General features: G+C 58.7%; 1 protein-coding gene across 3 annotated transcripts; it reads right to left on the bottom strand.

The window, feature by feature from the left end:
• Positions 1–575: 575 nt before the first annotated feature.
• On the bottom strand, positions 576–27165 carry CADM3 (cell adhesion molecule 3). 3 transcript variants are annotated; one of them, XM_088154606.1, is made up of 11 exons: positions 27018–27165; positions 16310–16450; positions 13679–13831; positions 11014–11151; positions 9803–9973; positions 8886–8976; positions 7751–7920; positions 6023–6145; positions 5243–5368; positions 4120–4182; positions 576–3825 (listed from the first exon to the last, which is right to left on the bottom strand). In XM_088154606.1, exons 1-11 carry the CDS (start codon positions 27091–27093, stop codon positions 3707–3709), a joined length of 1371 nt encoding a protein of 456 aa, XP_088010732.1. In that variant the 5' UTR covers positions 27094–27165; the 3' UTR covers positions 576–3706. The 3 variants fall into 3 exon arrangements, with proteins under 3 accessions (XP_088010732.1, XP_088037267.1, XP_088037268.1); XM_088181141.1 differs by lacking the exon at positions 6023–6145; XM_088181142.1 differs by lacking the exons at positions 4120–4182; positions 6023–6145.

Raw genomic sequence — 27165 nt, 5'->3', positions numbered from 1 at the left:
GGGGCTGTGGAGCAGATTTGGGGGTGAAAGGCCTGGGGATCACCTGGGAATTGGGGAGGGCTGGGAATTTGGGAGGGGCTGAGGGGCAGCTTTGGGAGTCCCCAGGGCTTGGGATTGGGGGTTTATTGCTCTTTTGGGGAGAACTGGGAATTTGGGAGGGGCTGAGGGTCAGGACTGGGGGGCTCTGGTGGCTCTGGGAGGGGAATCTGGGAATTGGCAATTTGGGGGGGAGTGAGGGGCAGATTTGGGGGTGAAAGGGTTGAGGAGGAATCTGGGAATTGGCAATTTGGGAGGGGCTGAGGGGCAGATTTGGGGGTGAAAGGCCTTGGGGATCTCTGGGGGTTGGGATTGGGGTTATTGCTCTTTGTGGGGAGGTGCTGAGGGTCAGGATCTGGGGGACTGTGGTGGCTTTGGGGTGTCCATGGTGGGCTGAGGGAGGGCAGCTGCAGTTTGGGGGCTCAGGGGAGGTTTGAGGGGGGCTGAGCTCTTGGGGCTCAGCCTGTCCCCTGCCCCATAAATCCCCTCCCCAGCTCCCCCTGAACCCCCCAACCCCCAGAGGCAGAGAGCCAGGCAGGTAAGGTGTGTAATCCAGATATATTTATAGGATTATTTTCCGAGATTAGCACAGGATATTAGAAAGGTTATAAAGTCACATCGACGGTCGTTGGCTCCCTTTATGTACAGACAAAAACACAGCACAACAACACAGCCCAGCCTCTGCCCCCCGGCCTCTCCAGAGCTCCCCAAAATATGGCTTTCGTGTCTATTGAGAGTTCAGTGGCTGCAGCCACCAGGGGGGTCCCGAGTCCTCCTCGCCCACTTCGCATTCTCCCAGCCCAACCCCGTGACTGGGTGGGTGTGGGGCCACCAACGAGGAGCTGTTGGTGGCCTGGGCTCTCCCAGACACGGTGACACCGACCCTGCCACCCTTGGTGTCACACTCGGCTCTGCTCTGCTGTCACAGAATCCCGTGGCACCTCTCGGGTGTCACCAACCCCCGAGGGGATGAGGACGGGGAGGGGGTCACACCCCACCCTGTCACCCCGACATCACCTGCATGTCCCCCGGGCCACCCAGCTCCTCTGCCCAGCTGTGACGTGGGGTGTCTGTCACCCCCAAGGACCCCACACAGAGACCCCAAAAGCGCCTTTCCCACACCCCCCACCCCAGCCTGGCTCACCAGGGACTCGCTCTCACCACGAGGCTTCTCCACCGTGTCCCAGCCACAGCTCCCACCCGGAATCCTCCCAGGTCAGGAGGGTCCCCGTGACCCCTCCCTGCTCACGCTGCTGTGACCCGGTGTTCCTGTCACCCCCCAGGTGTGACACAAATCTCCTGCACCGCTCCCACCTCCACCCAACCCTTTGGCTCCTGCTGCCGGATGGATTCTCTGTCCCCTCCCAGCCTCTCTCCGTGACCTCAGCACGTCCCCAGGTCCCCCCAGGTGACACCGGGCCCACCCTCCACGACACCTCCGCAGGTCCCTGCCACACCCCACACCACGCGGCACCTCAAAAACACCAAAAAAACACCAAAAAACACCAAACCCAGGCTGTTCTCCCCGGCACCTCGGAGCGGCTCTGGAGCAGTGGAACCAGCGAGAAACTGAATTCCCAGAGGGAAAAGCCCTCGCTGTCCCTGTCAGCTCCCACCTCCCTGCCCCAGGCGCCCCTTTCCCCACTCCCCTGCCAGCTCCTGGTGCTGGGGGCTCTGCCTGGGACCCCTCCAGCCCCCCAGGGACAGGGAATTGTCCTTGAGGACGCATCTGGGTGTTCGTATTTGCAGGAATGACTCGGTTGTGGGGACCTCAGTGATGGCAGCAGCATCCTCAGGGTTCATCCTCGGGCTCAGAGCTGCCCTGGGGGCTCCAGGCCCACATTCCCCACTCCAAGAGGTGGGAAGGGAGGAAAAACACCCCAAAAAACGGCTGTGCCCAGCAAAGGAAACCCCCAAAGGCTCCGTGTGCTGCTCCCTCCCAGAGCTGACAGCGCTCCTGACGTGTGGCTGAGCCACGGCAGCCTGGTCACATCTGCAGTGTCCCCAAGGTCCCCTCCCTCACTCCCAGAGCCCTCCTCTGCCTCACCTCAGCCCCAGCCCCACTCACACCCCCACAGGTGACCCGGTGCCAGGTGCTGGCAGGGTTTGGAGGGGGCAAGAGGTGGTAAAATTCTTCCTCCACCTCTCAGGAGAGGATTCCCACTGCCCCCATCTCCTCCTCGAGGACTTTCACTCCTTCCTGAAGGGCCCCCTCGTCCTCCAGACCACCCCAAATCCATGGGGTCACCTCCCAGCTGAGGTTACCCCCCCTCCCAAAGGGCTGCCCCTCCTCCAGACAACCCCAAATCCACCCAATCCCAATTGGGGTGCTCGGGCCCAAAGGCAGCTCCTGCAAACCCCCGTTGTGTCCAGGCTGGGATGTGGGATCCCAGGAAACCTCATCCCAAGGCTGGGGGGTGTCCTGACCATGCTGGGGGGAGCAGCCCCATCCCAGGGCTGTGTTCTTGGGGGGGGCCAAGCTGGGAAAGGTGTTTGGTTTTGTCTTGGAAGGGATGGTGAAAGAGGCAGGAGGAAGGGCAAGGATGAAGGATGAGCCACCCCCCACCCCCTCCAAGCCTCTCTGGGGACACCCAAACTCCCCAGAGCCCAAATCCAGTTGTTTTGGCAGCTGTTGGTTGGGGCTCTCGGTGCCAAGAGGAAAATCAGCCCTTTCCAAGCTCATCCCTGCCCTGGGAAGGGGCTGGGGAGGGAATGGGGGGCAGAGAGACCCCAGCAGAGCCCCACCCCTGCTCTGGGGGTCCCAGGGAAGCAGCCCCAGCCCCAGGGGTGCTGCCTCCTGCACTGAACATCTCAATAGATGGTTAAAATTAGTATTTCCAATCAGAGAATTTAGGAAAAAAAAAATCGGGGCTTTTTTCCCCTCTGGATTTGCCCCCCCCTCCCCAGAAATAAACCTCAGCCCTCCCCCCTCCCGCTGGGGTGGGACCAGGGAGCTGTGGGGGCTCCTGGTCTCTCTGGGGGTCCCACCCTGGGCTTTCACCCCCTTTCACACACTGACTGCACGAGGACAGCTCTGCTCCTGCATGGACACTGCTCCACAAGAACCACCAAGGATAAAATTGGGGCAGGGTCTCGCTCTGCTCCCAGCTGGAGTCACCCCCACGCACTGAGGGGGGGACAACGGGGACACCCAGGGTCCCAAACTCGCCCCAGGAGCCCGGAGCTGATTTTTATCCTTGGATATCAAAGAAACCAAAACGGAGAGAAACAAAGGGAAGAGCTACATCAACCCCAGCCCAACACCCCAACCAAGGGCCCGAAGCAAAGAGCAGCCACAAAACCAAAAGCAAGAAAAAAATAAAAATAAAAAAGGTCCAAAGGAAGAAGGAAGAAGTCGCTCACTCACGGCTTGGTCTGTGGGTTGGGGGAGTGGGGATGGAGGTGCAAGCAAGCAAACGGGGCCGGGGCTCTCTGCCAGGGTGAACACATTTGTACAAAGTTCAAGAAGCGCCGGCAGCGCCCCCAGGCCGGTGGCTCTCCCTGCTCTCTGTCCCGCCATCCCTCTGTCCGTCCGTCCGCCCGTGCCGGGCGCCAGAGAAAATCTGTTGGGTTTTGTGGGGTTTGTGGTCTGGTTGCTGTTGCCATCGGGGTTCTCTTGGCTCCATTTTTCTTTCTCTCTCTCTCTCTCTCTTTCTCTCTCTGACCCCTCCTAGATGAAATATTCCTTCTTGTCGTCGCCGCCGGCCTGGCCGCCCTCGGCGTTGATGATGGCGGTGTCGGCGTCCGGAGCATCGTCCGAGCCCTTGGCCTCGTGGGTCAGGTACGTGCCTGGAGGGTGGGGACAGGGCTGGGGGTCACGGGGGGGCTCTGCCAGCGCCCCCTCCCACGCAAACAGGGCGAGGCTGGGCTGCCCGGAGGGCTCCGCTGGGCTCGGCTGCAATGGAAAAGTCGCTGGGATGGGGATGGGGATGGGGATGGAGATTGGGGGCGCTCCGGGTTTTTGTAGCAGGTTTTGTCACTCACAGCAGAGTGACCACTGCCAGTCGGGGCTCCTGTCCCCACCCAGCCCTCCTGGAAAAGCAGGGGTGCCCCTGGAGCAGGGTAAAGGGGGGCTCTACTCACACATCACCATAGGGGACGGCCGATGGCGGGGTGTCACCGTGTCCCCAGGGCTTGGGCACAAACCTGCTGGGCATGAAAAGGGCAGGTGGAGGGAAAGGAGGAGGAGGAAGGCAGAGGGAGCAGCAGGGAGAGGGAGGAGGTGAGGGGGACATGGGGACAGGGACAATCCTGGGACAGCGGGTGTGGAGCAGAGATGGAGAATTGGGGTGGGAGCTGCCCAGCTCGGAGCATTCCCGGGGACATTCGTGACATTCCAGGACCCCCGGCTCCAGGAGGGCTCTGCTGGCTCCTCTCACGACTCAGCAAAGGCTGCAGGACCAGGAGCTGCCTCCCTTCATCCCCCCAGCACTGCCCCTCTGCTCCAGGGACACAGCCCGAGACCCCCGAGGACACGGGGACACAACACAGCCCTGTCCCAGGTGTGACACAGGACACGGGGACACCACAGAGACCTGTGTGACACAGGACATGGGGACACCACAGAGCCCTGTGTGACACAGGACATGGGACACACATACAGCCCTGTCCCAGGTGTGACACAGGACACGGGGACACCACAGAGACCTGCCCCAGGTGTGACACAGGGACATGGGGACACACAGAGTCCTGTCCCACGTGTGACACGGGGACACGGGGACACACACACAGCCCTGTCCTGTGTGTGACATGGGGACACGGGGACACACACACAGCCCTGTGTGACAAAGAACATGGGGACACCACAGAGCCCTACCCCATGTCGTGTGACAAAGGGACATGGGGACACCACACACAGCCCTGTCCCACGTGTGACATGGGGACACGGGAACACACACACACAGCCCTGTGTGACACAGGGACACACACACAGAGCCCTGTGTGACACAGGGACATGGGGACATGGGGACATGGGGACATGGGGACACACACACAGAGCCCTGCCCCACGTGTGACACATGGGGGACACCACACAGCCCTGTCCTATGTGTGACACAGGGACACGAGGACACCACAGAGCCCTACCCCACGTGTGACACAGGGACACACACACAGCCCTGTCCTGTGTGTGACATGGGGACACACACACAGCCCTGTGTGACACAGGGACACACCCGTGCCCCCCTGCAGCCCCCCCGGGCCGTACCTTTGTGCCTGATCAGGTAATGTCCCAGCACGATGAGGAGGCTGAGCAGCAGGAAGACGATGACAGCCACCACCCCGCCGATCATGGCGTGGTAAGTGCTCGAGGTCGAGGGCACGGGGCTGGCGTCTGCCCAGGCAGGGGGAGAGAAAAGAGAGAAGGAGCTGAGACCCTGCAGGGGGAGCAGAGGCTCCATCCCAGCGGCTCCATCCTGCTGTGGATCCCGGCAGAGACAACGGGGAAGGCAGCAAGGGAAGCCAAGGGGAAATGCCATCCTCCACAGTGGGGTTTTGGCCCCGAAAAGGGAGGATGAGCAGGCTTGGGTGGAAGGTGACATGCAGGCTGGCACGGCCGCAGAGAGGTGATGGCACCCCGAGGACAGCAGGGCCCCAAAGCTGGTTCCAAGTCAGCCACGTCCCGTCCTGGAATTCCGTGCTGGAATCCTGTGTTAGCCCTGGGGCACGGCCACAAATCCTCCTCCCCATCAGCTCAGAGCCACGTTTGGAAGGGACAAGGCGGGGGACACACAGGGGAGGCAGCAGGACAGAGGGACAACACGTGACACGGACACACGGGACAAGGAGCTGCTGCCACAACCCGCTGGGAAGAGCCCAGAGCTCCTGCTGGAAAACACCAAAATCCACACACACACACACCAAGGGACTGGAGCCGGGCTGGGCACCTGGCAGGGCTGTCCCCAGGCCAGGGCTGGGCCACCATCGTCCTGTGGAGCTTCTCGGGCCGGGCTGGGCCGCAAAGAGACAGAAAAGGAGCTTACGGTACCTTGGATGAGAGCTGGAGTGAAGGATGGAGCGGAGGCCATGGAAGCATGAGAGATGGGCTGGGAAGGGCCCGGCGGAGGGGCTGGAGTGGAGTGAACGTGTGGGGTGGGGAGCTGGGGAACATCTGGGGAGGACAACAAAAAACACAGGACACCAATCAACGCTGGGAGGGGCCAGCGAGGTGACAGAGCCCGGCTGGGGGGGACTCTGAGGGGACCCTCCATGACCCCACGGACTCCTGTGTGCCACCAATCTTTGGGGACATCGTGACCATCATGTCCCGTCTCCTGTCCTGCCACGCCCTGGGGCTGCGCAGCAGGGAAGTGTCACCCACCGCGAGGTCCCCTGGGCACATCCTTGGGGACCTGGGCGGGGCTGGCACCAAGGTGGGCGAGCTGGGCACCGAGGTGGCTCCCAGGGCCTGAGACGTGAGTGGCTTTAGGGACAAAAGTGGGAATTCCACACACAGAACCAAGCCTGGATACGGAGCTTGTCTGCTGTGCCAGGGGTGGTGACACCAGGTGGGCAAGGGACAGTGGCTGCCACCTCTCCTGGACAGCACGAGGCACCCGGGGTGAGCTCCTGGATGGGGGCACAGAGCTCAGGGAGATCACGGGACACCACGCAGGGGACAGGGGGGACACACAAGGGGTGACAGCACAGGGTTGGGCTTCTGGGGGCTCGTTCTGGGCAGGCTGAGGGAGGGGACACAGGGGACAAAGTGCCTGAGATGCCACTGCTGCCTCCACAGTGCAGGGGGAGGATGGGAAGGGAAGAGCCAGAGCACTGGAGCAGGGAAAGTCCAAGGCTGGGAGAGAGAGGTGGAGAGAGGCTGGGAGAGCAGGGACAGCCCAAATCCAAGGAAAAATCACAGGGCAAGGGAATCATCGTGTGGGGAAGGGCACTGGGAGCTGGCACGGCAGCCAGGGGTGGGCACTGGCAGCACCACACAGCACACACAGCATGGCACGGGGACATGGGGACACCACAGAGCCCGGTGTGACACAGGGGACATGGGGACACCACAGAGCCCTGTGTGACACAGGGGACATGGGGACACCACACAGCCATGTGTGACACAGGACACAGGGACACCACAGAGCCCTGTGTGACACAGGACACAGGGACACCACAGAGCCCTGTGTGACACATGGCACAGGGACATGGGGACACCACAGAGCCCTGTGTGACACAGGACACAGGGACACCACACAGCCCTGTGCGACACAGGGGACATGGGGACACCACACAGCCCTGTGCGACACAGGGACATGGGGACATGGGGACACCACACAGCCATGTGTGACACAGGGGACACGGGGACATGGGGACACCACACACAGCCCTGTGTGACACAGGGACATGGGGACATGGGGACACCACACACAGCCCTGTGTGACACAGGACACGGGGACATGGGGACACACACACACATGGGGACATGGGGACACCACAGAGCCCTGTGTGACACAGGGACACGCACACAGCCCTGCCCCACGTGTGACACAGGACACGGTGACACGGTGACAAGCAGAGCACGCTCAGGCCAGGCCAGGCGACAGCAGCACGCGGGGCGTGGCAGGCCCTGCCCCTCCCCAGCCAAGAACGGGGTGGCAGAGGTGACACGGCGACACTCTCTGGGCGCACAGGATGCGGCGACCGCCGTGCACTCATCCGTGTGTCCCTCCTGCAGGACACTCGGGCCACTGTGGCCACCGTGGCCACTCACCACTGACGTCCAGGTTGTACTTGGCCACCACGCTGCCCATGGAGCTGGTGGCCGTGCACACGTAGGTGCCACTGTCACTCTTGTTGAGGAAGGGGAAGATGAGGACGCTGTCGGAGCTGAGCTGCAGGGGCGCGTCACTGCCCTCCTTCTCCCAGAGGAATTCCTGCGGGCTGAGACACGGCACGGGGGTCACACCTCGGGAATTCCCCGGGAAAATTTAATTTAGGGATGGATCTGCTGCTCTGAGACAGGACAGGGGGTCACACCTCGGGATTTCCCAGGAAATTTAATTTAGGGATGGATCTGTTCCTCTGGGACAGGACAGGGGGTCACACCTCGGGATTTTCCCGGGAAAATTTAATTTGGGGATGGATCTGTTCCTCTAGGACAGGACAGGGGGTCAGACCCCAGGATTTCCCCGGGAAAATTTAATTTAGGGATGGATCTGTTCCTCTGGGACAGCACAGGGGGTCACACCTCGGGATTTCCCCGGGAAAATTTAATTTGGGGATGGATCTGTTCCTCTGGGACAGGACAGGACAGGGGGTCAGACCTCGGGATTCCCCGGGAAAATTTAATTTGGGGATGGATCTGTTCCTCTGGGACAGGACAGGACAGGGGGTCACACCTCGGGATTTCCCCGGGAAAATTTAATTTAGGGCTGGATCTGCTGCTCTGAGACAGGACAGGGGGTCACACCTCGGGAATTCCCCCGGGAAAATTTAATTTAGGGATGGATCTGTTCCTCTGGGACAGGACAGGGGGTCACACCTCGGGATTTTCCCAGGAAATTTAATTTAGGGCTGGATCTGCTGCTCTGAGACAGGACAGGGGGTCACACCTCGGGAATTCCCCCGGGAAAATTTAATTTAGGGATGGATCTGCTGTTCTGAGACAGGACAGGGGAAAATTTAATTTAGGGATGAGCCAGGATGGATCTGCTGCTCTAGGACAGGATCCCCCTGGACACACAGAGGGAAAAATTTAATTTAGGGCTGGATCTGCTGCTCTGGGACAGCACAGGGGGCTCAGTCCCCCCCCAAACCCCACCCAGCCCCGCTGGGGCCGCCTGTGGGAGGGGAGCTTGGCCAGGCCCTGAGGAGGAGGAGGAGGAGGGAGGTGAGGAAGGCCTTACATGGGGTTGCCCTGCCCGTCGCACTGCAGCTGCAGCTTCTCCCCCTCCCGCGGGTACTGCGGGTGGGGCTCGATCTTCGCCGTGGGCTTGTCTGGAAAAGGGGGAGAGGAACAGTGGGGTGAGAGCCTGGCACCCCAAATCCCACCCCTGGAACCCCAAATCCTGCCCTGGAACCCCAAATCCTATAGCTGGTACTCCAAATCCTGCCCTGGAACACTAAATCCTACACCTGGTACTCCAAATCCCACCCTTGGCACCCCAAATCCCACCCCTGGTATCCCAAATCCTGCCCCTGGAACCCCAAATCCTGCCCCTGGCACTCCAAATCCTGCCCCTGGAACCCCAAATCCTGCCCCAGAATCCCAAGTCCTACACCTGGCACTCTAAATCCTGCCCTGGCACCCCAAATCTCACCCCTGGAACCCCAAATCCTATAGCTGGTACTCCAAATCCTACCCCTGGCACCCCAAATCCCACCCCAGAATCCTAAATTCTACACCTGGTACTCCAAAATCTGCCCCTGGAACCCCAAATCCCACCCCTGGCACCCCAAATCCCACTCCTGGAACCCCAAATCTCGCCCCTGGCACCCCAAATCCCAGCCCTGGGCCAGCTGTGGGTGTGCAGGGCTATGGGGTGACAGCACTCAGGGGTGGGGACAGCACGGGGGGGGTGCTCCCATGTCCCTCACCCCATCACCAGCACAGGGAACAGGGGAATGGGGACGGGATGAGGGAAGAAGTGGTGCAGCCATGGAGCAGGGACAAGTGTCTGGGACATGGGGACAAGCAGGACAGCAGCGGGGAAGTGTCCTAAGGGTGACAGCACCACTCTGGCTGCGTGTCCCTGAAGCCACCAGGCCACCTGGGTGGGGCTCTGCTGAACCTCCAAGCCCCCTAAAATGTCCCCCCACGTACAGTGGACCTGCAGCTTCTGCGTGGTTGACCTCTCTGAGTTCTGCAGGGACTCGTGGTCCACCGTGCAGGTGACCTCGACATCGTTGTCCTCCTTGGTGACACGGAACTCCACCCTGCTGGTCACTGTGAAGGTTTTGCCATTGGGGTCCTCCACCACCTCAGTGCCCGAGTCTGTGGGGACAGGGGACAGTCAGAGCAGAGGGACACAGAGACCTGTGGGATGGGATCAGTGGGATGGGATCAGTGGGGTGGGATGGGATCAATGGGATGGAATGGGATCAGTGGGATGGGATCAATGGGATCAGTGGAATGGGATCAGTGGGATGGGATCAATGGGATGGAATGAGATCAATGGGATGGGATCAGTGGGATGGGATGGGATCAGTGGGATGGGATGGGATCAATGGGATGGGATCAGTGGGATGGAATGAGATCAATGGGATGAGATCAGTGGGATGGGATGGGATGGGATCAGTGGGATGGGATCAGTGGGGTGGGATCAGTGGGATGAATGGGATGGGATGAGATGGGATCAATGAAATGGGATCAATAGGAGGGAATGGGATCAGTGGGATGGGATCAATGGGATGGGGTCAGTGAGATGGAATGGGGTCAGTGGGACGGGATCAATGGGATGGGGTGGAATGGGATCAATGGGATGGAATGGGATCAATGGGATGGAATGGGATCGATGGGATGGGATCAATGGGATGGGATCAATAGGATGGAATGGGATCAGTGGGATGGGATGGGATCAATGGGATGGGATCAATGGGATGGGATGGGATCAATGGGATGGGATGCAATTGATGGGATCAGTGGGATGGGATGGGATGGGATCAATGGGATGGGATCAGTGGGATGGGATCAGTGGGATCAGTGGGATGGAATGGGATCAATGGGATGGGCTCAATGGGATGGGCTCAATGGGATGGGATCAATGGGATGGAATGGGATCGGTGGGATGGGCTCAATGGGATGGGCTCAATGGGATGGGATCAATGGGATCAATGGGATGGGATCAATGGGATGGAATGGGATCGGTGGGATGGGCTCAATGGGATGGGATCAATGGGATCAGTGGGATGGGATCGATGGGATCAGTGGGATGGGATGGGATCAATGGGATGGGATCAATGGGGTGCTGGTGTGGCACAGTGCACCCTCCAGTCCCCCACGGTGTCCCCAAGCCCCAGGACAGGGCCACCCACCCTTGAGCTCCCTGTTGCCCTTCCTCCAGCGCAGCTGAGCCGCGGGTTTGCTGCCGGACGAGCGGCACAGGAGCCGGGCCACCTTCTCCTCATCGATGGGCTGCTCGTGGCCAAAGATCTGCGGCTTCTGGGGGATCCCTGGAGCAACAGGAGCAGACAAAGAGCACAAACCTGTGAGCTGGCACAGCACAGAGTGTGACACACTTTGCTGGATGCCAGCAATCTGGGATTTTTGAGTTTTCTGAGCCCCTGGAGAACATTCAACAGAGGCCTTGGCTTCCAAAATTTGGGGTTAAAATCATGAGTGTGTAGTTAAATAGAAGTGTGTGATGGCACATGGTGAAGGGTTTAAATTTGAGGTTTTTATAATATACTAATAGATATAGTACAAGGTGGAGGATTTGGGGTGGGGTCTCTTTGGGTGCTCATCTTCCTTTTTCCTCGTGGTTTCAGGCAGTAGTTTCTGATTGGACAATTAGTGTCACATTGAGGGTCATGGGAATTTAATTATTGGGTCAAAAGTATCAATAATATCATAATAAATAATAAATAATATAGGTGTTAATTCTCTATTGGACTGTTTAGCTTGTAGCAGCTGGATTCATCTCCATTTTCCTCACTTTTAGCTGGTGGCTAAAAGTGCTGCTGAACTTTCTCTACTTTTGCTAAGATTTAATAAACAACCAAGAAAACACCAAAAACATCCATTTCCTTCGTGTGTTTTTTTAATCCTGCCTCTGAGTGAAAACAGAAGAAATTCCATTAAACCACGAATGAAGTGGTGTAAAACACACCAGGGTTACACACAGGTAACACAGAGAGGTTTTGGGATTTTGGGAGGTGATGGTGGCTGGGGAGGAGATGGGGATCCAGGAGCTGATGGTGGGGGTTTGAAAAACAAAGTTCAGTTTTCTGGTAGATTTTTAAAAAGTTTAATAAAAGACAATAAAGCAAAAGGTTATAATGGCTGGGTGCTTGGCATTAACTAAGAGAATTAACTAACTTGGCATTAATTAAGAGAACACTTCCTTAAATGCATTCATAGACTTTTATGTATTATTTAAAATCATCCCCCCAACCTGTAAATCAGCTTTTTTATTTTTTAATTTTTTTTCCTTGTGGCTCCTGATAAGGGAGATCAAGAAATCCTTTCCCTGGAGTTCTGGTGTTCCTCACTCCTGTCTTCATCCAGATAGGATAATCCAAGAATGTGATAAATTTCCTGATTATCTTTCTTACAATTCTCTGAGTTAGTTACATCAACAAAAATTTTTTACATCACCACTGTTTATAACCCAAGAAAAATACATATTTATCACATTACTATTTCTAGGTTTTGTCAATAGCAGAACTAATAGAAATTATATTCATACAGCAAAGTTTTCCAACATTATACATGTAGCATTCATTTTAATATTTGTGAAAAGGGAATAATATAAGATGTGCTTATCACAGGTGGGGATGGGATGGGATCAATGGGATCAATGGGATGGCATCAATGGGATGGGATCAGATGGGATGGGATCAATGGGATGGGATCAATGGGATCAATGGGATGGGATCAGTGGGATGGCATCAATGGGATCAATGGGATGAATGGGATGGGATCAATGGGATCAATGGGATGAATGGGATGGCATCAATGGGATCAATGGGATGGGATCAATGGAATCAATGGGATGGGATCAATGGGATGGGATCAATGGGATTGGATCAGATGGGATGGGATCAGATGGGATCAATGGGATGGGATCAGTGGGATGGGATGGGATCAATGGAATCAATGGGATGGGATCAATGGGATCAATGAGATGGGATCAATGGGATGGGATCAGTGGGATGAGATCGATGGGATGGGATCAATGGGATCAATGGGATCAATGGGATGGGATCAATGGGATCAATGGGATCAATGGGATGGCATGGGATCGATGGGATGGCATCAATGGGATGGGATGGGATGGGATGAATGGGGTGGGATCAATGGGATAATGGGATGGATGGGGAGCAGGAATTTTCCCCTGTGCCCCGTGCCCTGTCCCTGTCCCAGTCTCTGCCGTACCCAGCACGGTGACGAGCACCTTGGCTAATGGGATAATGGGATGGGATGATGGGATGGGATCAATGGGATGATGGGATGGATGGGATGGGATGGATGGGATGATGGGATGGATGGGATGGGATAATGGGATGGATGGGATGGGATAATGGGATGATGGGATGGATGGGATGGGATGGATGGGATAATGGGATGGATGGGATGGATGGGATGGGATGATGGGATGGATGGGATGGGATAATGGGATGATGGGATGGATGGGATGGGATCAATGGGATAATGGGATGGATGGGATGGATGGGATGGATGGGATGATGGGATGATGGGATGGATGGGATGGGATGATGGGATGGATGGGATATTGGGATGATGGGATGATGGGATGGGATATTGGGACGATAGGATGGATGGGATCAGGAGTTGTCCCCCTCCCGCTGTACCCAGCACGGTGACGAGCACCTTGGCTAATGGGATGGGATAATGGGATGATGGGATGGATGGGATGATGGGATATTGGGATGATGGGATGATGGGATGATGGGATGATGGGATATTGGGATGACGGGATCAGGAGCTGTCCCCCTCCCTGTCCCCGCCCCGCCGTACCCAGCACGGTGACGAGCGCCTTGGCCGTCCTGACGGGCATGGTGAAGATGGAGCACGTGTACTCGCCCTCGTCGGCCAGCGCCACGTCGCTGATGCTGATGGTGAGCTCGTGCGGCGTGGAGCGCTCCAGCTGGATCCGGTTATCCCGCAGCGCTGCCGGGACAGCGCGTCACCGAACGCCGGGGGAGCCTGGGGGAGGGCTGGGGGGAATCTGGGAAATCTGGGGGGCTGGGGGAGGCTGGGGAGTCTGGGGGAAATCTGGGAAAAATCTGGGAATGCTGGGGGAGTCTGGGAATGCTGGGAATGCTGGGGGAGTCTGGAGGGGCTGGGAATGCTGGGGGAGGCTGGGGGAAATCTGGGAAAAATCTGGGAAATCTGGGAATGCTGGGGGAGGCTGGGAAATGTCTGGGAATGCTGGGGGAGTCTGGGAATGCTGGGAGAGTCTGGGAATGCTGGGGGAGGCTGGGGGTGCTGGGGAAATCTGGGAAAAATCTGGGAAATCTGGGGGGCTGGGGGAGTCTGGGACTGCTGGGGGAGTCTGGAGGGGCTGGGAAAAATCTGGGAATTGTAGGGGGATCTGGGAATGCTGGGGGAGGCTGGGAATGCTGGGGGAGTCTGGGGGTGCTGGGGAAATCTGGGAAAAACCTGGGGAATCTGGGGGCTGGGGGAGTCTGGGAATGCTGGGGGAGGCTGGGGAGTCTGGGGGAAATCTGGGAAAAATCTGGGAAATCTGGGAATGCTGGGGGAGTGCTGAGGGAAATCTGGGAAAAATCTGGGAAATCTGGGGGGCTGGGGGAGGCTGGGAATGCTGGGGGAAATCTGGGAAAAATCTGGGAAATCTGGGGGGCTGGGGGAGTCTGGGAATGCTGGGGGAGTCTGGGAAAAATCTGGGGAATCTGGGAATGCCGGGGGAGGCTGGAGGGGCTGGGAATGCTGGGGGAGTCTGGGAAAAGTCTGGGGGAGTCTGGGGGAAATCTGGGAAAAATCTGGGAAATCTGGGGGGCTGGGGGAGTCTGGGGAGTCTGGGAATGCTGGGGGAGTCTGGGAATGCTGGGGGAGTCTGGAGGGGCTGGGAATGCTGGGGGAGGCTGGGGGAAATCTGGGAAAAATCTGGGAAATCTGGGAATGCTGGGGGAGTCTGGGAAATGTCTGGGAATGCTGGGGGAGTCTGGGAATGCTGGGAGAGTCTGGGAATGCTGAGGGAGGCTGGGGGTGCTGGGGAAATCTGGGAAAAATCTGGGAAATCTGGGAATGCCAGGGGAGGCTGGGGAGTCTGGGAAATGTCTGGGAATGCTGGGAGAGTCTGGGAATGTTGGGGGAGTCTGGGGGAAATCTGGGAAATCTGGGAATTCTGGGGGAATCTGGGGATGCTGGGAGAGTCGGGGGAGTCTGGGGGAAATCCGGGAATTCTGGGGGGATCTGGGAATGCTGGGGGAAATCTGGGGAAAGTCTGGGAATTCCAGGGGATTCTGGGGGAAATCTGGGAAAAATCTGGGAAATCTGGGAATTCTGGAGGAATCTGGGAATGCTGGGGGAGTCTGAGAAAAAATCCAGGAATTCTGGGGGAGGCTGGGAAAAATCTGGGAGGCTGGGGGAATCTGGAGAAAATCTGGGAATTCTGAGGGAATTCTGGGGGAATCTGGAAAATCTGGAGGAAATCTGAGAATTCTGGGGGAATCTGGGAAAAAATCTGGGAATTCTGGGGAAATCTGGGAAAAATTTGGAGAAAATCTGGGAATTCTGGGGGAATCTGGAGGAAATCTCGGGAAATATGGGAAAAATATGGGGAAAATCCAGGGAAACCATGAGATTTCTGGAAAAATCCAGGAAAAATCTGGGGAAAATCTCAAAAAAATCTAGGAAAAATCTGGGAATTCTTGGAAAATTTGAGAATTCTGGCTAAATCAAGGAAAAATCCAGGAAAAATCCAGGGAAAAGCTGGAAAAATCTAGGAAAAATTTAGGAATTCTTGGAAAATTTGAGAGTTCTGACTAAATCGAGGAAAAATCTAGAAAATTCCACGGAAAAATCCAGGAGCTGCCTCGGTTTTGGGGGGTTTTCCCTCGTTTTTCTGGGTTTTACGTCATTTTTTGGGGGTTTTACCTCTTTTTTTTTTGTTTGTTTTACCTCGTTTTGGGGGGTTTTACCTCATTTTTTGGGGTTTTACTTCTTTTTTGGGGGGGGTTTACCTCGTTTTTGGGGGTTTTACCTCATTTTTCTGGGGTTTTACCCCGTTTTTGGGGGGGTTTACCTCAGTTTTCTGGAATTTTACCTCGTTTCTCTGAGGTTTTACCTCGGGTTTTTTGGGGTTTTCCCTCGTTTTTCTGGGTTTTACCTCATTTTTTTTGAGTTTTACCTCATTTTTGGAGGGTTTTCCCTCATTTTTTGGGGGTTTTACCTCATTTTTGGGGGGTTTTACCTCATTTTTGGGGGGGTTTTACCTCGTTTTTTGGGGGTTTTACCTCATTTTTGGGGGGGGTTTACCTCATTTTTGGGGGGTTTTACCTCATTTTTGGGGGGGTTTTACCTCGTTTTTTGGGGTTTTCCCTCATTTTTAGGGGGTTTTACCTCGTTTTTAGGGGGTTTTACCTCGTTTTGTTGAGTTTTACCTCATTTTTTAGGGGGTTTTACCTCGTTTTTCCCCGAAGTACAGGGTCTGCTGGGTGGGGTTGGACCACTGGAGCGAGGAATCATCGGGATCCTCCACCTGGCACTTGAGCACCACCGTGCCCCCGGCCACCACGGTCTCGTCCGACGTCGTGGGCTGGCTCTCTGCACGAGGACGGGGACACTGAGGGCTGGCCCGGTGTCACCTCCCTCCACGGCATTGTCCCCGAGAGCCACCTGAGCACAGCTCAGGGTCACACACACACGCACACGCTGGGGGGTTTTTGTTTCCCCTGGGATTGGATTTTGCAGCAGGGATGGGTCTGGTCACTGCACCCACGGGGACAGGGACACTGCTGTCCCCATGGCACAGGGACACTGCTGTCCCCTCTGTCCCCATGGCACAGGGACAGGGACACTGCTGTCCCCATGGCACAGGGACAGGGACACTGCTGTCCCCATAGCACAGGGACACTGCTGTCCCCTCTGTCCCCATGGCACAGGGACACTGCTGTCCCCATGGCACAGGGACAGGGACACTGCTGTCCCCATAGCACAGGGACACTGCTGTCCCCTCTGTCCCCATGGCACAGGGACACTGCTGTCCCCTCTGTCCCCATGGTACAGGGACAGGACCTTGTCCCCTCTGTCCCCTCTGTCACAGGGACACTGCTGTCCCCTCTGTCCCCATGGCACAGGGACAGGGGACACTGCTGTCCCCCTGTCACAGAGACACTGCTGTCCCCATGGCACAGGGACACTGCTGTCCCCTGCAGAGCAGAGCCAGCCTGGCACTGGCTGGAGACACCCAGGGTGGCATCGAGCCCTGCCCCACACCCTGGGGCTCCACGCACAAAAGTCACCCCCAGCCCACGCAGCGCCACCTGTGGCGTGTCACTGTCCCCTCTCGGTGTCACTGTCCCCTCTCGGTGTCACTGTCCCCTCGCAGTGTCACTGTCCCCTCGCGGTGTCACCGTCCCCTCTCGGTGTCACTGTCCCCTCTCGGTGTCACTGTCCCCTCGCAGTGTCACTGTCCCCTCTCAGTGTCACCGTCCCCTCTCGGTGTCACCGTCCCCTCTCGGTGTCACCGTCCCCTCGCGGTGTCACCGTCCCCTCGCGGTGTCACCGTCCCCTCGCGGTGTCACTGTCCCCTCGCGGTGTCACTGTCCCCTCGCGGTGTCATTCCTTGCTCCGTGTCCCTCCCCAGCTCCTCCTTCCCTTCCCTGGGGCAGCCCAAGGGCAGGGAAGAGCAGCTCCAGGATCACATAACCCCCACCGGCCCAAGGACAGCTATTTTTGGGAAGTGGAGCTGGGGACAAGGGACAAGGGGGACGTGGCACAATCCCCAGGCCCAGCAAACGGACAGGGAGGAACACGGAGAGGGCTGGAAACACCTGAATTTCTTTTTTTTTTTTTTTTTTTTTTTTTTTCATGAAGAGAAATTGATCCTTCTGCTCCCATCATGAACTCCCCAGAGCTGTGCCAGGAAGGTTTTGGAGCAGGGCAGGACAAGTTTGCTGAGCTTTTCCTGGTAAAACTCCAGAAAGGCCGGGCTGGAAGTGCCGAGGAAGGAATTTTTAGGAAAGAAATCCCTGCTGGGAGGGTGCCCAGAGAAGCTGTGGGTGCCCCTGACAGTGCTGGGAGCAGCCTGGGACACTGCAAAGTGTCCCCAGCCATGGCAGGGGGATGGACAGGACGAGCTTCAACCCACACCAGTCTGGGATTCCAGGGGTCCCTCCCTACCCAGGATTTCCACAGAAGCACCAAACTGGGATTTAAAACATTCCCAGCACCCCGTTCCATCCTCACTGTCCAGGATTTTCCTGCTCTCCCCCATGGCAGGACCCCACCAGTGTCACCAGTGCCACCAGTGTCACATCTCTGCTCTGCCCAGGGCATCCACCGCCCCACCCTTGGCTTGTTTTAATTTGCTTAACGAGCCTTTTGTCCTGCCACACCCTAATTAGGGGATTAGACCTTTCCAAGCTGCTCTTGTCCAAACTCCAGCCCGGACAAGGGTGTGACACCCACGCAATTAACGCAATTAACGCAATTAACGCCATTACCACCCTCAGCCCGGGCCTGGCCTCATCAGGGAATTAAGGTTAAACACATCAGGGATGCCACGGGGACACCCCAGAGGGGACATCCCCCCCGGGACCCCGATGCCAGGCTGTCCTGGGTGGGGGGCACAGCCCCCCCTGGCATGACCCAGATCCCTGGGGGGCTCCACAGCCGCTGGAACAGATGGGAATGGGCAGGATTTAATAAAACCCCAACAGCTGGAACCTGCTGGAAGTGACAGAACAGGGGGCAGAGCTGGGGGAGGAGGGGGCACAGCACCCCCAGAGCAGCAGGACCCACCCCGGGGGTCTCCCCCTCCTCCCATGGGGTCTCTCTGGGCACCAGGTTTGGATGGAGGCTCACAAAGAACTCACAGAATTCCAGAATTTGGGCTGGGAAAGGACATCATTCCCAATGCCCTCCCACAGGCAGGGACACTTTCCACAATTCCAGCTTGCTCCAAAAGCCTGGCCTTGGACATTTCCAGCTCCTCTGGCCATCTGTGCCTCCTCACGAGGAGGAATTCCTTCCCAAAAATCCCAAATAAATCCAACCCAGCCTGGCACAGCCCAGCACATCCCCTGGGGGTGTCCCCCGGTGCCACCCCCTCTGCATCCAAAGCTCCTGGGCTGTGCTGGCACAAAGAGCTGGGCCAGGTGCTGGGCACCTGGGGAGCATCCGCCCTGGCCGTGCCAGCCCTGGGCTGTGCCACCTGGCAGGGCTGGCACTGTCCCCTCGCCTCCCTGCACAGCCAAAACACGGCCTGGGGGCTTGCAGGGACCCCCTCAAACCCCCACAACAGCGACAACGAGTTTATTTTCAGGTGAGGGTTGGGGACATCCAAACCTGGAATAATCAAGGGAGGGGCTCAGATCCAACCCTGGGTCCAGGGACAGGCAAAGGAACCTCGGGCTCCCCTAAACCCAGCCCAGAAAAACTCTGCCAAGCCCTGTGTGAGGCCCAGAGCTGCTGCCCGTGTTTGTTTGTGCTCCCCGTTGGTGCAGCGGAGAAAAAAAATCAATATTTCATTAATTAGAGAGAGCCGTGCACGTTTGCAAAGGGGCTGCATTCATATTTAAGAGAGGAGAAAAACGATGTGGAAAAATGATGATGACATCTCTGCTGCTCCTGGAGTGTCCCCATCCTGCCCAAAGCTCTGCAGCTCGGAGTGTCCAGCCCCAGGCTGATCCCACAAGGAAAAAAATTGATCCTCTGCATCTCAGGAATTCTGCAACACAGCCACGGTGCTGGAGCATCCTCGGGGAAGCAGGGAAAAGCCGTGGGGAGTGAGAGTGGAGCTGCAGGATCCTCTCCAGGGAATGTCCACCCCATCCCAGCTTTTTTTTTTTTTTTTTCCAGGCTGTGAAAGCGTCTCTGTGGCAGAAATAAGCCCAGGGAAAACCACCCACTTCTCCAAGCCCTCCAACGCCTCTGGTTCACAGTCATGTCCCAAAAACATTTCTCATTTCCCTCCTTCTTTCCCCAAAAAAAGAAAAAACCTTATCATTTCTCTCCTTCTTTCCTATTTACTCTGGGTTCAGCATCACAAAGATCCAATTCATCCCTGTGGGAACAGATGTTTTCCAAGGCGCCTTTTTCTCCTCTCCGAGGACTTTGTGTTCCAGGAATTCCCTCCACGCTCCAGCCCCAGCCCCAGGGCATTTTTCCTGTGCTGGAATCAGCCCTGGCAGGGCGGGAATTTTGATTTCAGGGATGAGGAAAAGCTCAGACATCTGCTGTGCACATCCCTTGCAGGCTGATTTTAGCAGGGTGTGAATCCACAGTCTGGAACACCCAGGGCTCAAATTCCAGGATGCAGCTCCAGATTTCCCAGGAGAGGGGAAACCTGCTCGTGTTTGGGTGCATCTGTTCCGTTCCACCTCGGATCCGGTGCTGTGACAGTGACGGTGACGGTGACAGTGACAGGACACTCCCCATCCCTCCGGGAGCTGCCAGGAGCCTCCCGCAGCTCCAGGGCCGGCTGCTTCCCCAATCCAGTGGCATCCAGATGTCCCTTGTGGTGGCAGGGTCCATCCAGACCGTCCCCAAGGGCAGGGAGCAGGTGGAGAGCAGGCTCCGAGTGAAAGGTGGAGGTGAGAGGGATCCACGTGGGGACATCCCTGCGTGCTGTCACCTGTGCAATCCTGGGTGTTCCTGCTTCCTTCACGGCGATAAATCCATCCAGTGACTCCATCGGTGCCTAAAATTCCTTCTGGCAGCTCCCACCTTTGCTCCTCCAGCCCCCACAGCCACTCCCTCCGAGCTGTCCCTCCCACGGGGTGAAGGTTTGATCCCAGGGAGTGTCACAGCAATGGGAATGTTCCCTAAAGGTGACAAACACAGCCCTGGGCGTGCTGGGACCTGTGCCTGTGACATCCAGAGGTTCCTGGGGGATCCTGATGTCCCAGCACGATGGGATCTCACTCCTTGGGGGGGAAGTGCCGACTCCAGGAGCTTCACACCCTCCAAACACCAAAATTCCAGAGGGTTTCTCTGGGAAGGGGCACAGCAAGAGGATGCAGCTCCTCATCACCTCCTGCTCTGAGCCCTGGGCTCTCCCTGGTCCCAGGGGCACTGCCATGACCCTGAGGCTGCACCTGTGACCAGAGGGACATTGTCACCTCCTGCCAGACCTGCCCTGCTGGTGACACCTGACCAGGGTTCAGCAGTTGAGACACAGGCAGCAATTAGCATCAATCAGCAGTTCCGGAGAGGCTGATTCCGAGTGTTCTGGGACCACAGGATGCTCCTCTCCTCCTCCAGCCTGGTTCGATGCTCTCAGAGCCAACATTCCCAGTGTGATTCCAGCTCCAGGGCTGGGAGCTTCTCCTGTCCCTAAACCCCACAGCCTGGGCCCCCCATGATCAGCCCCTGCTCTCCCAGCACCCCCAGGGCCAGAGGAGAGCTGGGATGGGATCAGGGAGCTTGGATGGCTCCACTCAGCCCCATTTCCATGGTCACACCAGGCTGGTGCCCTCTTTGCTCGGGACGAGGCAGTGGCACCCTCAGGAAACCCCAGGGCATCAGGATCACCTCCTTCCCAGGGCTCAGAGCTGCAGCAGAAGAGCCAAGACCCTGCTGGGAAAGGGAAAACTCCCCCCAGTCCTGGGCCACCACAAATCCCCCCAAGCACTTGAGAGCCTTTCCCAATGTCACAGCTCCCTGGAGCCCCCAAAAGGAGAGAATTTCCCCCAAGACCCCGGGGCGCAGGGCAGGGTGACCCCTGTGCCAGCACCCTCCCCCGAGTGTGACAGCCAACAGCTGAAAACTCCTTTTTTTTTTTTTTTTTTTTTTTTTTTGAGTGGGAATTTTAGCTCCTACCCTAAGGCCAATCTCCAACATGACTGTTGCCAAGGGAACGAGCTCTGTGCTTTGACAGTTCTGTTTTAAGGATCTCCCTGCCCAGCGAGGTGTCTCAGCCCAGCTGGGTGCCCCTGGCACGGCGTTTGGTGGCTCTGCAGCCACGGCAGAGCCGTGCCCTGAGCAATTGTCACTCCCCACTGCCCGAGGATTAAACACCCCGGGTTGTGTAAGAGGATATTTATAACACAACTGAGGCATGGGGAAGCCCTGGCAGCTCTGCTCCTCTCCTGGGGGTGACAGCACAACCAACACCTCCTCCTGACCTCCCAGAAATAGAATCATGGAGGGGCAAGGAGCCCTCAGGGATCCTGGGGTCCAGCTCCTGGCCCTGCACAGGACACCCCAACAATCCCAGCTTTCCAAAGGCTCCTGGAGCTCCACCAGCCTTGGGAGTGGGAGAATTCCCTGAACAGTGCCCACCACCCTCTGGGGGAAGAATCTTTTCCTCATATCCAACCTAAACCCCCTCCTAACACGGCTCCAGCCCTTCCATCAGGTCCTGGTGCAGTGGAGATTCCCAAAATCCCAATGGATGCCCAGCAATGTGCTCTGCATCAGCTGTGGCCCGGCAGGTCACACCTCTGCTGCAGAGTGTTCTGTCCCTTCTGGAGTCCCCAAAATCACGGGGAGATAGAAAAAAAAAAAAAAGCCAGAATCCAAAGTTGGTGAGAGTTGGAGAGGTAAAATGGAGCCTCCAGGTGTTCAGAGAAGCTCGGAGCAGCAGCAGCTGAGGCTGGAGCATCTCTGGAGCACTCCTGGCTCCATCCTCCCCCATGGCTTCACACCAGGAGCAGCAGAGCAGCATCCTGATGGCAGCGGGAGGGACAATGACGAGCTGCAGCCCTGGACACCGGCACAGACACCCCAAAGCACATCCCAGCTCTGCAAACAGCTCCCCCGGAGTGTCCGGGGGTCCCAGCAAATCCCATCCCCTGAGCAGCACCTGGCACCTGCTGCTCCCCCTGCCAGTGGCCGCTCGGAGCAGCCGTGTCAGAACTCATTTCCCCGGGAAATCACAGCCTGAAAGCGGCAGTCTGGAAAAGCTGAGCTTGCCAGCAAACGCCATCCGAGGTGTTGTAGGCGAGGAAAAGCATCTGCAGCTGAAGCACTGCCTGGAGCATCACCCGAGGACTGGGCAGCTCCCGGGAATGCTGCAGGGACACGGGGAGCTCTCAGCTCTGCTGCTCCCCGGCCAAACCCCTGGGAAATGGCGCTGCTTCCAGCCCTGCCACCCCCCTCCAGCACGTCCAGACACCGCAGAGGCTCCGCGGGAGCCGCAGCATCCAAGACCTGCCCGCGGTCCCTGCGCCCTCGGCCGCATCCCGGCGCGGGCGGAGCGTGACTGGGCAGGTGACTGGAATGGTTAAACACATTCCAGGCCTGCCCTGCCCTCCCCGCAGCCTTCCCCGCCTCCCCCGGCTCTTGGCGTTTGTCTGGGTTGGTGCTGTCGGCACCCGGGGGCTGCCCAAACGCAGCGCACAGAGTTCCTGCCTCCTCATCCTCACCCCGGGACAGCCCCGGCTGGAAGAGGTCACTCCCATCCCATCATCATCATCATCGCGATGAAGGCTCTGCTGCTCTCTGGGAGGGGCTGGAGAATCTCAGCCCTTCACAGGTGGGGCAGCAGAGAGGTCACTCCCCCCTCATCATCATCATCATCACCGCGATGAAGGCTCTGCTGCTCTCGGCTGCCCGGCCAAGAGCAGAGGGGCCAGAACTGGACCAGATGGTTCAAGCTGAGCTGACCCAGTAACGGGGAGGAGGACGAGCAGATCCATCTGACTGTGGGGGTGTCACAGCGCTGGCAGCACCTTCCAGGGCCCGTGGAGCCACCGAAGAGCCAAAGCAACAAAGACTGCCCTCAATCTGTGCAGAACCAGCACTGGGGCACCTGCACGGCGCCAAGGCATCACCAGGGCTGGAAAAGCAGCCCAGGCTGGGCAGGGGGGCCAGGCCAGACACTCTGAGAACAAACTGAGCCCACCAAGCTCCCAGCTGGCACTGCCACCAAACCACCTGGGACACGTGCCCACACCTTGCCACACTCCCTCCCTCCCACTGCTCCTCTCCTGCAGGGACCCGGATGGGCACGAGAAACGCTGGATTGGTGTAAAACGAGGTTAGGAAGCAAGGCAGGGAAAACAAACAGGAACAGCTCTGCTGCAGCTCCCTCCATCTGGCGGCGTGGCCGCCGTGCCAGCGCTGGGGTGACTCCCCAGATGCAGCCACCCCCGGTTCCTCCAACACCCCTGGAGAGGCGAGAACGTCAGGCAGAGGGAGAAGAGGCAGAGTCTTGCAGGCAGGAGACCTCCCAGCAGGGAATCCTGGGCAAACGGGGCGCTTGTCCCTCCAGAGGAGGATGGGTGTCCACACCTCGGGATGCTCCGGCAGCATCGCCCCATTCCATTGGGATTTCTCCTCCCAGCAAACAGCAGGGCCGTGCCAAACCCCGTGGCATTGCCAGGACCGTGGCAGGATTGCTGTCCCTCAGCAGTGGTGCCAGCACATCCCTCACCGTCTGGGCACCTCCGCAGAGCCTGATCCCGGGCTTTGTCCTAAAATCCAGCCTTGCCTGTTGAGCCTAACGCATTGTGCCAGACAGCTGAGTGGTGGATTCCGTGCTCTCCAGCCTGCACAGGGATGCTCTGCTCCCTCCCCTCTCCTCTGGCTGAGTGCTGATCCCAGCCCTGGAACAGCTCATTTCCCCCAGGCAGCTGATCCAAGTCATCCAAAATCAGGCCAAGCAGGTAGTGAGTGATGCAGAGAGGTCGCCCTCCCTCCCTTTTCGTGTCTCACCAGGGCTGTCAGTGCTTCCTGGGCTCTGGAGCCAAGGGCTGGTGCTGGCACAGGCACTGGGAGCATATGGCGAGTCCTAATGGCACAGGGAAAGGGCTCTCACTCACATTCCTTGGGGAAAAGCAGCGATCAAAAGCTGCTGTTGCTCCAGACAACGCCAGGCTCCCACCACCCCACGGAGCCCCAGGGCTCTCCCCTGCTCCCGCATTCCAGCGCTGATGTCTCCCCTCCAGGACAGCGGGACCTGCAGATGTCACCTGCTCGGGGCATGGCAAAAGCCCTGTGGGAGCCCAGCCTGAGCAGACAGCAGCCCAAAGGGGCAGGGCAGGCTGGGAGGCTGCTCCCAGCACAGCAGATGGAAGCTCAGGGCATCTCCCCAGGACTGAGGGAGTTTTTTTGGGTGGCCTGGCCAGGCAGACACGTCCAGAGAGACAAAGCCACTCTGCAGGACAGGGGAAGTGCCCTGGACCTGCCTCTCTGCAAAGCCCTCGTCTCACCACGCTAAGGACACTTCCCATTGTCCTCCAGTGCACCAGGGGAAAAAAAACAGCCCCAAGTCATCTGGTTTTGGCCCGTGGTGGCCTCCCAGGGCATTGTCCAAACAAAAGGGTTACACAACTCCGGGCTGGAATAACCCTGCAGAGAGAGAGAATGATCCTCACACAAGGACAACCACGCACCAGCCCAAACACCCAAATGTGCCGACAGCAGCACAACGCCAGCCAAGAGCACAGACAGGGCCCTCTTGTGCAGGACCAGTGCTCCCAGTGCCTGGGTGGCTCCCAGGGCTTCCTCCAGCCCCTGCCATGGCTGTGGTGAAGCCATCAACAGCGCTGTTCCCCAAGGAGGAGACTCCATCCTGCTCCAGCACAGGTGCCAGGGAGGAGATGCCCCCTGAGCCACGCTGGGATGGCTCAGGGGCTCCAGGATGAGGCACCAACCATGAAAACACAACAACAACTTCATTCCAAGCATCTCCCAGCCATCCATCTCCTCTGCTCCTAAAGGTTTTTGTTTTTTTTTTAGTGATCTGTCTGCCCAGCTGTGCTGGACCCTGGCACTGGTGGCCAGGGCTGGGCCACAGCAGAGACCAGCCCAGGGGGAAATCTTGCAGTGTCATCATCCAGGCTGTGTCCTGTCCCAGGACAGCTCCGGTCACGGCCACCTCCCCTCCCAGGAGCGCTCCTCAGGATGCTCAGCCATCCGCAGCCCCACAGGCTGAGCATCCCCACCCTGGGGCTGCCAGGATGTCCCCACGCCGTGGGGCTGAGCATCACCCACACCCGAGTGACTCTTTCTGGTGCCCGTGGGAGGATCGTGGCCAAAACCAGAACAAATCCCGGGATTCGTGGATGGGAACACAGCCACCAGCCCCCAGAGCCTGTGACAGCACCAGAGATGGGTGCGGGGGAGCCGTGGGGGCTGCGGGCTCAGCCCTTGTCCCCACCGTGCCACGCTCCCACCCGCGCAGCCCTCGGGACCCTCGAGCCGCTTCCACAATCCCCTCCCTGCTCCTGATGGGCCGCAGGGATGTGGATGGGGACCAGAGCCACCATCAGCCACCCCCTCCCCTTCCCCAGCACCTCCAGACCACAACACGGCGAGTCCAGCCCAGCCCCTGGCCAGCTGCTGCACCTCCCCACCCAAACACACGCAGCAGCACCAATGCTGTCACGACAGACGAATTCCGACACGGCAAACGGAGCCGCCAGCAGCCAGACAGGGATGGCGAGTCCAAGGCACCGCCGGTCGCCCCGCAGGGACGCTGCCGACAGGAATCGCGCCTGTCGCGACTGTCGCCAGCGGTGAACCCGCTTTGTCTGGCGAGCCGGGGCTCCGCTGGATGCCCCGCACATCCCGGCGGGACGAGGAGCGGCCGCCGCCGCCGAGCCCCCCGCCCATCCCGGGGAGGAGGCGGCTCCCACCGGAGGGACCGGGGAGCCGCCCCAGCCACGGCGGGGATGTCACCGCCGCTCCCCGGGGGGCTCCATCCGCCTCTCCGCGGTGTCTGTCCCCGCTCCGTGCCGAGCCCCGGCAGTCTCACGGCGAGGCGGCTCCGCCGCACCGGGGACTCTCCATCCATCCATCCATCCATCCATCCATCCATCCATCCATCCATCCATCCATCCATCCATCCATCCATCCGCCCCCCCCTCCCCGCGGGCAGCGCCGGGAGGGGTCGAGCGCCGCCGCCGCCGCCGCCCGCCGGGGCCTGTCTGGAACCTTCCGCCGCCCCGCCCCGGGCGGTCCGCGGCCATGGGGGGACACGACGGGCAGCACCGGCACCGCCGTGACCTTGAGCCCCGCCGGCCGCCCGGGAGCCGCACCCGCAGCCGGCGGCGGGGCGGGCCCCGAGGGCCAGGCGGGGCGGGGCGGGGCGGGCGGCACCTGCCTGACCCACATAACGGCCCCGCCGCCCCCCGGCACCTGTCGCTCGGTTGCCCGCATCCCCGGCCATGGCGGCGGGGATGTGCAGGGAGCTCCTCCCGCTCGCGGTGCCGCCACTCACCGTCGCGGGAGAGGTTTCCGCGGGCGCTGCCGAAGCAGGCGATGAGCAGGAGGACGCTGAGGGCTGGGGGCTGCATGGTGGCGGCGGCGGGAGCCCGCGGGGCCGGCGCGACCGAGCCGCAGCGCGGGCGGCGGGCGCTGCTCTCTCC

This window comes from Sturnus vulgaris, chromosome 31, assembly GCF_052056855.1.
Source record: "Sturnus vulgaris isolate bStuVul1 chromosome 31, bStuVul1.hap1, whole genome shotgun sequence".
Taxonomy (NCBI): Eukaryota; Metazoa; Chordata; class Aves; order Passeriformes; family Sturnidae; genus Sturnus; species Sturnus vulgaris.
Note: the sequence above shows the minus strand (reverse complement) of the source record. Positions and strands in the feature narration are given on the sequence as shown.